This window comes from Microtus ochrogaster, linkage group LG5 (assembly GCF_000317375.1).
Source record: "Microtus ochrogaster isolate Prairie Vole_2 linkage group LG5, MicOch1.0, whole genome shotgun sequence".
Taxonomy (NCBI): Eukaryota; Metazoa; Chordata; class Mammalia; order Rodentia; family Cricetidae; genus Microtus; species Microtus ochrogaster.
In genome coordinates this window covers 57,320,711-57,336,066 of record NC_022031.1, presented here as the reverse complement: position 1 = coordinate 57,336,066, position 15,356 = coordinate 57,320,711, and the positions used below count along the sequence as shown (strand labels likewise).

The 15,356-nt window shown below is 44.4% G+C and overlaps 1 protein-coding gene across 1 annotated transcript in view; it reads left to right on the top strand.

Annotated features, from left to right (window-relative positions):
* Positions 1 to 15,356, top strand: part of Nsmaf (neutral sphingomyelinase activation associated factor) — a 77,041-nt gene that overhangs the window by 9,012 nt on the left and 52,673 nt on the right. The window contains exons 2-11 of the mRNA XM_013351803.2: positions 2,241 to 2,330; positions 5,975 to 6,053; positions 6,138 to 6,205; positions 6,281 to 6,317; positions 8,331 to 8,381; positions 9,831 to 9,902; positions 10,239 to 10,286; positions 10,382 to 10,434; positions 11,141 to 11,226; positions 13,298 to 13,380. Coding sequence (XP_013207257.1) covers positions 2,241 to 2,330; positions 5,975 to 6,053; positions 6,138 to 6,205; positions 6,281 to 6,317; positions 8,331 to 8,381; positions 9,831 to 9,902; positions 10,239 to 10,286; positions 10,382 to 10,434; positions 11,141 to 11,226; positions 13,298 to 13,380 — 667 coding nt within the window. The remainder of the gene's footprint in view (positions 1 to 2,240; positions 2,331 to 5,974; positions 6,054 to 6,137; positions 6,206 to 6,280; positions 6,318 to 8,330; positions 8,382 to 9,830; positions 9,903 to 10,238; positions 10,287 to 10,381; positions 10,435 to 11,140; positions 11,227 to 13,297; positions 13,381 to 15,356) is intronic.

Here is a 15,356-nt window from a genome sequence, read left to right as displayed (position 1 = left end):
TATATATATATATATATATATATATATATATATATATATATAGTCATTATTACTGGACTGTTCTGGAAAACATTTTCACTCAAGAAGTAATACTACCATTAAAAATATAATTTAGATTTCTTGTCCAAATTGCCTTTCCTGTGCAGTTGCAGAAGGCAGGGCAAGCAAACACAGATGGTTGTTTAGCAGTGTTTCTCCACATTGTTCTCCAGATCTGAGTCCAGAAGCTATAACTGGCTTCAAGAAAATTGGAGCCTCCCTTGAACGGAAGCTTTGAAAAACGCTGTAGGTTAAGAGAACAAAACAAAATTTCTGAAGTTGTGTTTGAAATGAGGACATATGTAGCTGCTAGCAGGGCCACACGGACTTGAGAAAGTGACGCATTTTGTGTATTCCCCTCGTGACAACGGCCTTCGTCTAGAAGAGAATTTCACGAGCTGTGTGAAGACAAAGCGGACACAGGTGTCTGCTGGCATAAAAATGCTAGGCAAGCTCGTGTGCAGGGTTGCAGTTGTCTAGTGACCTGGGAAGTCAGAGTTGCTGAAGGAGCATGCGCATACTAGCTGGTATGAGTGCTGGCGGGACAGAAGGTTCAGAGACCACAGAAGGAGGAAGCTGCCACCATCTCCAGCATGAATTACAGTGAAGTCCTGCCCTGCTCCCGAGTCTGATTGGAAAGTAGAAAATGAAGCAGAGTTTAGTCCCCTTCACTTGGCGAGAGGATGAAATGTTTGTTTCGTTGTTTGTTTTTAACTTTTTTATGTGTGAACAGAGTTAACATGGGGAGATTGATGTTCGTGTAGTTAGGTGGCCTCTAATGTAAGTGACTGTTGAGTCTGAAAGAGTCCTCCAGAGTATGGTCCTGGCCTGCAGAGTGCTTTGAACTAAAGAGCTGAAAAGGTCTCAGGAGTAAGGTACCTGACCTCCTGCTCCTGCCCCCCTTCTACCCTGAAGTGAGCCTTGAACTCCTCCCCCAACTGTCCCACAGAACCCAGAGAACCTCTGCCTTAACCAACCACAGAAACTAGAGGTCAGTTTCTCTTCCTCTCTTGAAGCCCTTCGCTGTGAGGGCTTCTGACTGAGGACTCAGCGGACTGTTGTTGAGCGACTCTCCAATCTAGCCCCTTCTGTCATGCACTTTTCCACACAGCTGTCTGCTTTGTGTCTCAGGGACTTTAGCAGAGAAGGGAGGAAGTTTTCATTGGCATGCCCTCCTGTCTTGCAACGATTTACATGATTTTGTTAATTCTGTCTCTGATGAGCCTGCCTTTGAGGAGCGTGGCTGTCATGATGGACAAGGGCAGGTTTTGCTCTTTCCGCCCCTGCAACTCTCTTCAGACTCTGCTTAAGTGGGGCTTGGAGGTGGGGGGAGGGATGGTGTTTGCAGCTGTGACGTCACCAGACTATAATCTTGCTTGTTTGTGTGCCTGTTTTCTCAATCTCTTCCTTATTTCAGATCCCAAGGGCTAGTTTGTTCAGCCGGTTGTCTAGTGGTGTCAGACTTTGAGGGTGGTCTGGGTGTTCAGGGTGCAGTGACATATCCCGCACAGTGGGCTTTCCTGTGGCATGCACAGCGCCACCCAAGTGCCAACAGATTGACGTGTGTAACTTAGATCCACGCCTGACCAGTACACACTGTGGACCCACTCTTGGGAACGTGGGGGTCTGTGCAGGAGTCAGACCTTTCCTTCCTCCAGGGTTCCAGGGATACTCAGGCCGTCAGGCTTGAGCAGCAATCCCCTTTACCCATGTCTCCTCACCACCGCATTTCTGCCATTGTACTTTTAAAGTACAAAGCAATTCAAACTGAAGGGACTGTACAACTCAATATATTTGTTTTACTTATTGAACATGCATGATCTTAAACATTAGGTTGGGTGTAGCCATGTGTGCACCTGTCTCTAGAGCTCATTGGCTGGTGGGAGTCACAAGAACTGAAGTCAGTGTGGGTCTCAGGGTTATGGCAGGGCAGGGGCAGAGAAGCCTGTTGTGCACCATCAGGGGACACTGACATGAGCATTCCCATGGGGAGGAGAGCAAAGCTGTCATAAACTTAATTTCCCACAGTTTGATACTGTTGTGTGTGTGTGGACAGTGCATCTGTGCTGGGAAGGGTTCCATTTGGGGCACGGGAGAGACAAGTGTGGGCTTCCCAGAGGGCCGCCTAGGGTGTGGAGCAGGCATGTTAAACACCTCTGTAGACCAGATGCAACACGAAGCTGTCTTCTTTTCCCGTTCAGGTTCTCCTTGCTGCTGCTCAACTTGGAGGAGTACTACTTCGAGCAGCACACGGCTTTCCACGTCCAGAGCCAGGACAGCCACGAGGAGAGGTGAGTCAGCTCGCACAGTGCTGGGCACTAGTGGGCTCTCAGAGTCCACTCAGGACTGCCTAGGTGTCCCTCTTCCCTCTCTGTAGTTAGGTAACGAGATGGTGGCATGTCTTGTGGGGCTCCTGAGGCTGCCAAGCAGGACTCCCTCTAGTCATTGCTTTGTCCCTGTGTCCCTTGTCACACAGTGCTCTCTGCTCCCGGTCTCTGCAGGGTGATGCAGTGAAGTCATGATTGGAAGCCATGGAACAGTGAGGATGAAGTAATAAATAATGCAGTGGGAACCAGGGCAAAATCTGCTTCCTCCGTAACTACTCACTTCTTTGAAAACAGATCCAGCTGCTTGGGTCGATTTTTTTTTTTTTTGAAAGCTACAAATCAAAGCATAATTTGTCTTTGAATTTTTGTTTTCCTTGTGCAGGTTGTGCTTCAGTGTCACTAAAGTACTGATTAACGTGAAGTTATTCTTAGTTGAAAAATTCTAGCTTGTATGTATAATGGAGTAACAGAATTTAAACCCATGATGGAGCAATGGCTCTGTATAAGGGGTCAGCAACTACACGGCCTTTGGACCAAACCTGAGTGGCCACCTGCTTTACTGGTATGACCACTTGTTTGGGAGCAGCCACCACCATTTGTGTCCCTTGTTTGATCACCCTGTGACAGTTGTGACAGAGAGTGCATGATCTGCAAACACACATTCATAGAGACTATTCACCATAATTATATGTGTGTCGTAATCTTCAAGGGCTGCTAAAGCCCTCAGGTGAGGGGTACTGAGAAGGTTTGTGATGGGCATGTGAAGATTAATACCACCTTCAGTCCACCGCGGTTCCCACTGGTGTGAGCACTCCCTGCGCCTCCCCTGAAGTACTGTCAGAGGGTGCCAGAAAATCTGATCTAATCTCATGGTTGATACAAAGGAGGACATGGTAGAGGGGTGTCTGTCACACAGATGCAGTAAGCGGCATTTATAGGCTGGGAGGTCGGGCTCTTGTCTGGAATGTCCAAGAGAACATGAGTTCTAGCCAAGTATTGGAAAAGGAAAAACAAAAAAGTCATGTGGGAAAATAATTGTAGATTAGCAGGGATGAGGAGTACATTATATGAATCAGGTGTTATGTGGACTCTTTGGATTTTGATTTGAGTAAACAAACTGTGAAAATACATTTATGAAATGGAAAGTTTTTGAACACAGTATACTTGGAGAACTTAAGGAGTTCTTTAAGTGTGGTAATGATAGAGCCGTTATTAAATGAGTGCTTCTTCAGAGCTCCTTACGTGGGCCAGCTGGGTTTAGGAGGGGCTTATATAAGAAGCAGTGGAAGCAAAAATGACCAGTGCTAAAGCTGGGTGATGGGCATATGGGCACTTTCTATTCTAGTTGCTTATACTTAGAAGTTTCATTCTATTAAAAAGAAATCTAGCTGTTGGTAACTTTGGATATTAAAAGTAAATGCACTTAGCAGTATGAAAAATGTACATTTTCAAAACCATTTGAGAAAGGAGAGTTGTGAACTGAATTCTGACCTTCTGTACAGTGGGTGCATGTATTGAGTAGTAATGATGACCAGAAAGCTCCAGCAATCACTTCCTCCCATAAAGAGGAGAGTTTCCTCTGGGACTGGGAGGCCATTCGCAACTTTTCAACTGTATATCTCAGTGTGAGGTGTTTTTTTTTTTTATTGTTGTTGTTGATTTTGACACTTTGGATTTCTAAGTTATATAGAAACATAGACTCACAGATTTTTTTTTCCTCCTTAGATTCTCAGAGATACCCAAGTCCTTGAATGATTCAGATCCCTTACAAAAGTGCTATAGTATGAGGATGCGCCCTCCAGGCATCTTCCTGTTTACTTAACCCTGTGACTAAGTCCAGTCCTGAACAGGGCACCTACATAGCGCTTCATCCCTTTCCATTCAGCACAGTGCTTGATGCATAGCAAATCCTAGTTTTGTTTTTGGAACTTTATTAAATTAAAAACTAATATGAGTTGGTTAATTATGGAGATAGAACCTTAGATATACAGGGTCAGCTGCAGTCACCTCAGTTAGAGGAGGGTAGCCCAAGAACCCTGGGTGGACAAGGTAAGAAACTTCACCCAGATACCAGACAAGGGCTAGGAAGATGACTCTGGTTAAAGAGCTCTTTGTGTACTCATGAGGACTAGAGGGCCACCCCCCACCCCCACCAACTATGTAGAACTCAGGCTGGCAAGGCAGTCTGCCTGTAATTCCAGCCTCGGAAGACAGAAGGCAGGCCTTTCCCAGAGCAAGTTGGCTAATGAAACCAGCCACTTCCATGAGCTCTGGGCGTGACTGGGAAATCCTGCCACAGAAGATGGAGGCTGATTCCAGCATCACCCGTGGCCCACAAATGCACTGTAAGCAAAGGCTGCTCATTCATTTCCCTGCCACCCAGACTCGAATAATAACACAGACACTATATTAATTACAACACTATTAGCTCAGGCTTTTTATTGGCTAGCTCTTACGTCTTAAATTAACTTATTTCAAAAATCTGTGTATTGTAATCTGTGGCTTACTGGGTAAGGTTCTGGCATCTGTCTACTTTGGCAGCTACATGGCATCTCCTTACTCCATCTTCTCTCTCTCTCTCTCTCTCTCTCTATATATATATATGTATATATATATATATATGTATGTATGTTTTGATTTCCTGCCTGGCTTTACTCTGCTAAGCCATTGGCCAAAATAGCTTTATTCATCAACCAATAGAGCAACACATATGCAGAAGGACATCCCACATCAGCAGGCATGAACACACAGACATATTCATAAAAAATGGGAGGAAAAGAATATGAAATCATACAAATTATACTTGTATATAAATGTGCTTCTTGAAAATTACTTTAATTTTTCATAAGTACAGTCACTTTCCCCTTACATGTGTCTGACTTCATAGTAAGCTGTTGTCTTGGTTTAATCACTAATAAAAGTCAATTGATAAGAGAAAGGTGATGAATATTGGGTCAAATTAAGAACAGCCTCTAAGATATTTGAGCATGTTATTTTCCAAAATTTAGTAAAGCCATATGACTATCCTAGGAAGCTAAGGAAGTGGTCAGCCCCTTATCTGATTATATGATATCACATCACATAGTCTTTAAAACTGCTTATTTTCATGAAATGGAGTTTTCCCATGAATACTTAAATCATTGTTTATGGTATTTTGTATGTAAAATTCAAACTTAATTTTTCCATGATTTTAAAAAGCAAAAAAGTCTTTAATTAATTGTACCAATTTATTGGTGTTTTCTGAGTAATTCTTCCAGATTCAGAGGATGAAGAAACAATGAAATTTGCTGGAAACATCACAGATTTAGCATTGTCAGTGTTTCTGCGCTTTAGTTTCTCTGGAGAGCAATTGTGAAAACTCTGATGATAATAATAATTAATGAGGTCGTGGGGCCGCAGTTAACAAACGAAGCCACAGCCTCAGCCGGTGCGGGTTCCCCAGCCCCCTAGAGGAGCTAAGGGGCACGGCTGTTCTCCATTGTGCTACTCCCTGTAGTTGCCGGGCTTTTATTAGCTGACGCCCTGGCCATCCACATTTTACTTAAAATAAATAACTTTTGTGATTGTCCTGGTGTCCATCAAATAATCCTTTTTCTTTTGGCTCCTAGGAAAACCAGAGGCTCCTTAAAGATATGTTCAAAATCAGTGATTTTTGAACCAGATGCGATCTCCCAGCCCATCATTAAGGTAAAGGTGTTTGCATTCCTAATGGCGTGTGCGAGTGCTTTATCTTCGCTACTTTTCGTAATAGTCTCTCTCTATTTTATGCAGATCCCTTTGAGAGACTGCTTGAAAATAGGAAAACGTGGAGAAAATGGAGCCAACAGACACCTTACAAAGTACGTTGTTTTCACTTTTAATTCTACTTTAACAAAAATTTTACATGTCTGATGATTTCTTTTTCTGCATTCCAGGGCAAAATCTTCAGGTATTTCACTCATTTTCAGACAGGTGAGAGCATCTAGTAAACATGTTTACTAAAAATATTAGTGCGTATATCTCCAGACTTGGGGAAGGCTTTTGTGCATGAGTGTGCGTGATTTCCTTTGCATGATGAAAATATTCACTTACATAGATCTCAGCTGGAAACACGTGGAAATAGATGTTTAAATGCCTTGAGAATTTAGTCATTGAGAAACAAACGTTTTAAAGGATAAGAGTCTCCCACTGGACCCTCCGGGTTTACTAAGTCTGAGAATTGTGTTTGTCCTCAGGGTCAGTGGGAAGCTGGAAAAAAACTGAGTGTAGCAGTTCTTTCTGTGCCCTCCCCCCCCCCCCCCCCGCTAAAGGTGGGAAGCCAGTGCCAGGCCACCGAAGCCACCTCAGGCTTCTGTGTGACAGCCCAGCAATGCTCTGGAAGGGCAGTCTCTCCTGGCAGGAGTGTTCATCCCAGATACACACTGACCTCACTTATGTACACACTGTGGTACTCAAGTTCGTATCAGCATCACGTGACAAATGCAGCTTTAATGCTGGCGTATCATTGATTAGTTTGTAGATTAAAAAAATTAAGTAAGAGCAGAGGGATTTCTCTGTTCTTTTGGTTTTTGACTTCATATTTGTCATCTGTCTCAGGATGTGTTTATCGGGGTTGCCTGGACTCCCTGCAGCTCTCTGGTTCTGTGCACTGTCGAGGTCCAGGGACGCTCTGTGAGGAGTGAGTGCAGGAGCTGTGGGCAGAGTGGCTGCACTGAGCACTTGGTGCAGAGACTGGCACGGGACAGCACCTGGAGCGTGTGAGGGGTGGGAGGAGGATGAGCGGCTCTGCTGTCTCAGTCACCGAACTGTTTGTTCACAGACCACTGGTTAACATGCCTTGACATTTCTCTGATGATCTGGGAGATTTTGAATTAAGTAACTTTCGGTTAGTACCTCCTGTAATTCCAGTTGTTAAAAAATTGGAACTATCTTCACCTTCATATTTAATGTCTCACATGCAAACAGGTACAGACCATCTGGTGCTTGTAGGGGAGCCATACTACTATCCCTAGCCCTGTGTGCCCACAGGTGACTTCTTAGGACATCATGAGCTTAGTGCAGGGCATCCCTATCTTGGAAGGAAAGGACACTTTTTTTTTAGTTAAAAATAACATTTTCTTTAGAGAACTGCTCGTCTTAGTAAAGGCTTAATAACTTGGATTTAGAAATACAGCCCAGAATCCTTCCTCTTTTAGTAGTTTTAGGAGGAGATCTCAGATGAAACCAATTTAAAATCAAGGGACACCCAGGGCAAGCTACTCTTTCAAGGATTATTTAAGTTTCACCAAGTCTCAGAAAAAGTTTTGATACAAAGTTTTACTTTCAGTTTTAGTTGTTGTTGGAATAACATGTTTGTGTGTGTGTTATGTGTTTATGTACAAACATTAGTTTTTAGCCATATGTTCAGTAGGGGAGATGGATGGTGAGGGGGAAAGTCTCTCATCCTGTGTCAGTTAGTGATAAATGTCATGAAGAAGTGTCCTGGGTACACTAGGGAATGTTGCTGTGCTCTGTGCTCCTTAAGACCGCATGGTTAGAGAGAGAGAAAGCCGCTGAGCAGTGTGACTGTGAGATGTCGGGTTGAGCAGGTGAGGGCCGAAGGATCAGAGCAGAGCTCACCCCAGAGGAGGCTGGCCTAGGAGCAGGGCAGTCACTGCGGCCTCTGAAGCATGGTAAGGCTGTGGAGTAAAGAGCAAATGAGGAAAGCACTGGGCAGCTAAGAGTGTGTGACCTCATTTGGGTGCCCTGGAAACCAGGGCAGGGTCAAGAGTGGAGCCAGGAGACCCTGAGGGTGTTCTGAACCCCTGCTGCTCTGCACCAGGCTGCCAAGAGCTCCTCACAATCTGGGGGTGTGCTGAAGACAAGCCATGCATAAAGCCTTCCAGCTGGAGCTTGTGTGACAGTGCAGACACTGGATCCATAGATCTTTAGGGTACTTCTTCACACTGACAGCTTGGTTCCTTCAGTGTTTCTTGCCTTTCTCAGGTGTACTTCATTAAAGAACACAACATTGTGGCGCCATATAAGATAGAACGGGTAAGTAAACTTTTTCATAGATTATTGGACATTTATGCAGCGATTTTTGAGCAGTAAGACTTTTATGGTCCTATTAACATCTTTAATCAAATATGGTTAAGTAACACTGAGTACTTCAAAGTTTATTAGCACTTATTGCAAAAGTACCCAAGGGATCCACAGCCTTTAGTTCTAATAGCAAAAGCTTAGCGATCATATTAGAAGGGAAAGAAATGGAGGAATGGCCCAGAGGTTCAGAGCACTGTGATTTGTTATATACATGGCACTAAAAAACATTTGTAACTCTGGTTCTAGAGGATCTGATGTCCTCTTCTGGCATCTGCAGGCAGTGCATACACATGCTACATAGACATGTATGCCAACAACATAGCTACACATATAACATAAAAATAAACACATCTTTTTAAGGAAGTAAGGAACTGCAGTCAAAGTGTACAAATTGATAGCATATTTACTATGTACCACTGAGAATTTTTTGCCTAACAGTACTGAACATTTATTTTTAAGAGCATTCAAGAGACACTTAATTTATAAATTAGCCCATATTTGATAACAAACTTTTACGAAGTCTTAATTTGGTGAAGTTATGAGGATTTACAGGGAGGCATAGGCATGTCTTTGCTGTCCTTCACTGCAGCATGCTGTGTGGGGAAGGTGCACTCCTACTGAGTAGGACTAGGAGGTGGAGCCAGCTCCTGATAAGGACGCTTCTGTGAATGAGAAAAACCACACTCTCTTGTTAATCCAGGCTGCATGCTTAGCTAAAGGTACAGGCAGCCTGCAGTATCTTATCCAGCAACTTATGAAACAGAAACTGCTTAAACAGTGTTAGAGTCAGGAAAACTCACATGTGCAGTGGCCCAGGGGCTTGGCCACTGTGTGTGAGTGTGCCTTCCTCTCTGCTAAATGCATCTGGCCTTGTGACTTTTCTCTTGTTGTGGTATTGCCTCTACATCTTGGCAAAAACTCCCATGGGCAATAGACTACCCTTCTCTCAAGTTGAGAGCACTCCTGGGTGCCCTTCCTTGGGGAGCCTGCTGAGACCGTCTGAAGGACAGACCTGTATTTCAAGTGCCAGGCATGTAGCTATCAATGTATGTGAGGGTTCTCTGGAGACATAGACTGTCAGGATTGTGTGTGTGTCTGTGTGTGTGTGTGTGTGTGTGTGTGTGTGTGCGCGCGCGTGTGTGCGGCCTGATTATACATAGAACATGGGGAGATTGAGACAGATAGTGTTAGATATAAGGAGTTTATTACGAGGAATCGATGTGGGGTGATAAAAACTGACTTCAACCTCTGAAGAGCCCACAGTGTAAGGTGAGCCTTCGTTTGAAGGAAGGGAAGCCCAGCATTCCAGTGGGAAGACAGTCACAACGCACAGCTGGCGGCCACTCTGCAGATGCTTACTGCTGCAGGATGACTGCTTCTGTCCCCCCCACCCCCACCCAGGGAAAGATGGAGTATGCCTTTGAACTGGAGGTTTCTGGGAAGGTGGAGGATGTTGTGGAGACGCTGCTTCAGGTAAGCCAGCCATTCGGTGGTCTCACACGCACAGAGCATAGAGCAGACTGAGCTGGAAGCCTCCATGTTGGTTTCACTTTTGTTTTGAGGCAGGGGCTCATGTAGCCCAGACTGGCCTCCCTCATGCCTCTCCCTTCCTGGAACGGGGATTTCATCTTACCCAGACAACTGTCACTTGTAAATATGCTATTGACTTGAATTTGGAAACTTAAATAGGAGAAGCCACAGACATCAGAATTGATGCCTGCTGTTACTAACAGACAGACAATCATCGCCTCTAAAGAGATACCTGCGACTGTCTGCAGGGAAACTAATTGTGTGTTTATCACATTGTAGCTGCACAGAGCATCCTGTCTTGATAAACTTGGTGACCAAACAGCCATGGTGAGTGTGCTGGACAACTGCTGTTTGACTGGAAGTTAACTTCTATTGAGCTCACTTATACTCATGCTCGTAATTTTAAACGCTTCTCCTCGTAGATAACAGCTATCTTGCAGTCACGTTTGGCTAGGACATCATTTGACAAAAACAGGTAAGATTTTTGTTTTCTGACTACAATGCAGTGAACGGCTCCATCTGTAGGCCTCTCTCAGCCCGTTCAGAACAGATGTGGGCTGGCATGTAGGGAACTCTTGCCTAACCTATGTGAGACTTTGGTTCTGGCCCCAGCATGACTTTTATCATCTTATTCCAGACCTGTTCATCTTAGCCAGCCTAGGAACGATAACTCTCAGAGCTTCCGCTGCCCTCCTCCTTCCTGATGTCTGCCACTTAAAAAGCCTGTCTGTCCCCCAACTGCCATCTCTCCAGCCCGCACACCTGTCTTACCCACTGGGCTTGCCGCAGTGCGCCATAGCAACCTTGAGTCCATCTTCTCGATGCTTCTCCTGCCTCAGCTCTGCTCCGCCCCCACCTAATGACCCACTAACTGTGTCTGTGTAGAGGACATCTGTCACTTGGCCGTTGGCAGTTACAGGGACCCGCTGCCACAGCCTCCTTCTGGGGCGGGGCTTGCTCACGGCTCCAGGTGGCTGTTGGCTCTCATGAGTTCTGGGCTCTGGCTACTTGCAGAGGGAGCAAGGTCCTGATGGTCACCTGCTCTCTGCCCTCTAGGCCTTTGTCTCTTGTTCCCTCGTTCTCTTTCTGCTCTTCCTTCATCTTAGCCCCTTGTTTCTCATGCTTGGAACACGGACCCTCCTGACTTTTGGTTTTGGCTAACTGGGCTCTTTGATTTTTAGCTTAGCTGTCAGTTCGAGCAAATCTTTTGAAGGCGCCTCAAATTACATTGATTACTTACCTGTCATTCCCCACAAGGACCAAGAGAGTATACTTATTGTTCTAATGGTTTTTCCATTGATTTTCTTGTCTTTATGAAGTATGCAATACAGTTTCTGAAAATAATGCTGCTATTTATTTTTATTCTGGTTTCTTATTTTTTTCTTGCCTTAGATGTGGACTATTTGCCTATGTTTTCATTTCATATTAATCATTTATAAAGAGGTAGGACCCAAGGTCTGTCCCAGGCGAGTCACTCAAGGCCTTGGTGGTTTCCCCTGGCAGGTGAGAGACAGACAGGCCATGCAGAGAGAGCTGGGGTAAAGAGTTTACTTACGGGTTATGGAAGGGAAAGGGAAGAGGAGAAGGAGGGGGTACACCGGGGAGGTCAGAAGTAGGTGGAGCTTGTCTCTTCAAGGGAACAGGGTTCTCTGGTGACAGACCCGGCCAGCAGATTAGAACAATATTCATCTGCATTCCTTTATCTTCGCTGTAACTATTGAAAACTTTGTGGTACTCAACCATCTATAATGCCAGTTCTAGGAGATCTAACCTCCTAGGGCACCAGGCACATACGTACACAGGCATACATATGAGCAAAACTCATACATCTAAAATGAAATAAATAAATATTAAGAAAATTAGAGAGTGGTTCACTTTGAAAGTTTTAATTTGTTTTTCTAGAACCCGAAATGTCATGCTGAGGATTTAGGGAAGCGTCTTTGCAATGTGAGATGAAATATTCCGGTCATGAGCACTGTTTCTAAGAGAGGGAACACAAACTTGTGAGCATAGCTTTCATAACGTTTCTGAAGATTCTCCTCTTATTGAGGAAATAGGATATTTCCCTACTTTTTATGTTGAAAGGGCCGAATTCTGTCAAGTTGGAAGAGTACTATAACGAGCGCAGACATCCTATGACGTGTATTTGTTGTTGCCGTGCCCGTATCCACGTCACTGCTCTGGCATGCGTGTTTGTTCTATTCAGATTCTCTCTCGTCACTATCCCACAGCCATGCAGTGAGGCAGCTTCTGTGCCGTTCTAAGTCATCTGGTTATGCCAGTTTACCAGGCGGAGGAGGGGCTGCAGCTTGTGCAAATACCGTGTCCTTGTAGATAAGAAACTTGGGGGACTAATTTGGAGAGGGCATGGGGGGCTGCACGCATGCACGGCACATCGCTGTGTATTACATATGTATGTGTTTGCATGTTTGAGTGTAGTTGTTCGGATTGTTGACACTGAGTTGCAGGACATCACGTCTGTGACCTGCCGGTACTCAGGTGTGTGTGAATAAGGACGTCCTTGCCATCCTTGCCATCCTTGTCATATCTTCTGACACATAGCTCCAAATTCATGTTCACCCAAAGGTTTTCTAAGAATTCTTTATTTTAAAATTGCTTTAGGTTTTTAAAATGAAGGAGTCTATAAAATTCCTTCATTTGCACTGAGCTCTCCCCAGGATGGGGGTTTGGTGTGTAGATGTTGCCATCTTTCTCTTCTTGGTACATTTCCAGGTATTTGCTTGATGCCACTGAAATTCCTTTTCCAAATGTTTGTTACTGGTATAGAAACATAATACATTCTTTTTCTTTTTAATATTGGCCTTTTACCCTGCCTCTTCTAAGTTCATGCATGGGTTTTTAGCAGAATTTCTACTGTTTTCATGTTTGCAGTTCTTCCTGGAAAAGGGCAGTTTCCCGGAGACTTCTCCTCACACTGTTTGTTAAGGAAGAGCTTGGAGCAGACTCCCTGCCTTCTTCTTTATGCTGAGGGAAGATGGTTTCCTGTTACCACTAAGGAATGGTGCTGGCTGTCGGTTTTTCTTAGACAGTCATTGTCACAGTGAGGAAGCTTGTTTTAATTTTAGTTTGTTGAATTTTTTTAAGTAAAAGATACAGAATTTTGTCAAATATTTTTAATACATTTATGGCCATCATTTTTCTCATTTGTTGTTAATATTATAAATTATATGGATTTTTAGTGTTAAATGAACTTTATATTCATGTAAAAATATTATTTAAGATCACGGTGTGTGGCCCTCTCTCTTGCCTCGTGGCCATTTTATCAGATGCTCTTGCGTCTGTCCACACGCAGGACATTTTCTGTCATTCTCTGGCAGTTTTGGTGCAAGGTTCTGCTGACCTCATAGAATGGATTGGGATGTGTTCTGTGGTCCTGTGTTTACCAGAAGAACGAGGCTTGGTGATATTCTTTTTATATATTTTTTTGTTTAACTTACAGGGAAAGGTAGATAAATATAAAGTATTCCTAGGGATTGTACTTAATGTAGATTATTAATTACTATTACCAACATCATTACTGTTATTTAGAGAGGGTCTTGCTGTCCGGCTCAAACTGGCCTTGAACTTGCACTCATTTTGCTTCAGTGTCCTCAGCATTGTGAGGAAACACACACCCGGTTTGTCTTCTTCGTTTTTGTGATGTGTGCATGTGTGTGTGAGTGAGTGTGCGTGTGTGTGAGTGTGTGTGTGAGTGAGTGTGAGTGTGTGTGAGTATGTGTGCGTGTGAGTGTGTGTGCGTGTGAGTATGTGTGTGAGTGTGGTTATGTGTGTGTGAGAGAGTGCGTGTGTGTGAGTGTGTGCGCGTGTGTGTGTGAGTGTGCGTGTGTGTGCGCGTGAGTGTGTGTGCATGTGTGCGAGTGTGTGAGTGTGTGTGGTTATGTGTGAGAGAGTGCGTGTGCGCGTGTGTGTGAGTGTGTGTGCGCGTGTGTGAGTGTGAGTGTGAGTGTGCGTGAGAGTGTGTGTGAGTGTGTGTGCGCATGTGTGTGTGTGAGTGTGTGTGAGTGTGTGTGTGTGTGTGAGTGTGTGTGCATGTGTGTGAGTGAGTGTGTGTGATGTGTGAGAGAGAGTGTGTGTGTGAGTGTGTGTATGAGTGTGCGTGTGTGAGTGTGCGTGGCTGCAGTAGTGGGCATCCCTTTGGCTTGTCACAGTAGCCCTCTCTGCCTCCCTCGAAAGTGCTCCAGCCCAGTTTCTTTGTTGTTTTGTGATAACTTGGCCATTTGTTTTAAGCAGTGGGTGATGAGAAGAATGTTGGTTACTCTTCACACAGTCGAGGATTGGGTAGCTGTCTTACAGTTGCTGATTATTAGATCAGAAACTCTGTTCTATGCTTCAGTTTTTTTGGCGTTTATTTGAATTTGTTTTATAGCCAGTGTATGCAGGATCTTGGTGAATATTTCCTGTTTCTGGTAGCTCTTGAGTCGGTATTTGTATAGCGCTCAGCTGACAGTGGTTCCCAGAGTCCACACCATAGTGACTGTGTTGCTGCTGTGCCCATCGTTTGCTGGAGAGACGCTAAGGCTGACGGCTATGGTTATAGAATTGGTTCCCTATCTCTGGCGCCGTCCTGGCCTACAGACTTCATTCCTCCAGTGAGACCACCCTCCTCCTGCCATAGCCTGCTGGTCTCTTCTTTTCCTTCATGCAGTCAAGGTCATTCAACTGTCTCTGCACCCTCTGTTGGTTTTCTGTCGGTTCTAAGAACTCATGAGTCTTGTTGAACTCCCCAGTTGGTTGTGATCGTTGGGCGAGAGCCTCAAGGACTCAACAGTTCAGCATTTTCTCTAGAGAAGACTGGCCTAGTGTCGTGTCCTGTATTTCTTTCAGGATTGAACCAGGGCTCCTGAGTGATAGCATACACTCTAGAGTTGAGCCGCACTCCCAAGCACATGAGATTTACTTTTAATCCAGTTATTTCACTAAGTAATTGCCCTAGAATATTGCTAATTTAATTGTTTCTGTACTACTTTCTAAATTAACAAATCAGAAATGTTTTATTTTTTTAAGTTACACATTTGAAGAGAAGAGAAGGCATCTCTGAGTGGTTGTGTGTTTGTATCAAACTGACCTTCAAGTAATTGTAATTATGTGTTCAAAACCTGATACAGTAAATGCGGACAGGGTCTTGCTCTGTAGCCTAGGCTGCTCTGAAACTCCAGGTGCTCCTGGGTCAGCCTCACCAGTGCTGGGATAGCAGGAGGGTATCTGTGCAAGGTCTTTTTTTTTTTCCTAAGATTTATTTATTTATTATGTATACAATATTCTGTCTGTGTGTATGCCTGCAGGCCAGAAGAGGGCGCCAGACCTCATTACAGATGGTTGTGAGCCACCATGTGGTTGCTGGGAATTGAACTCAGGACCTTTGGAAGAGCAGGCAAT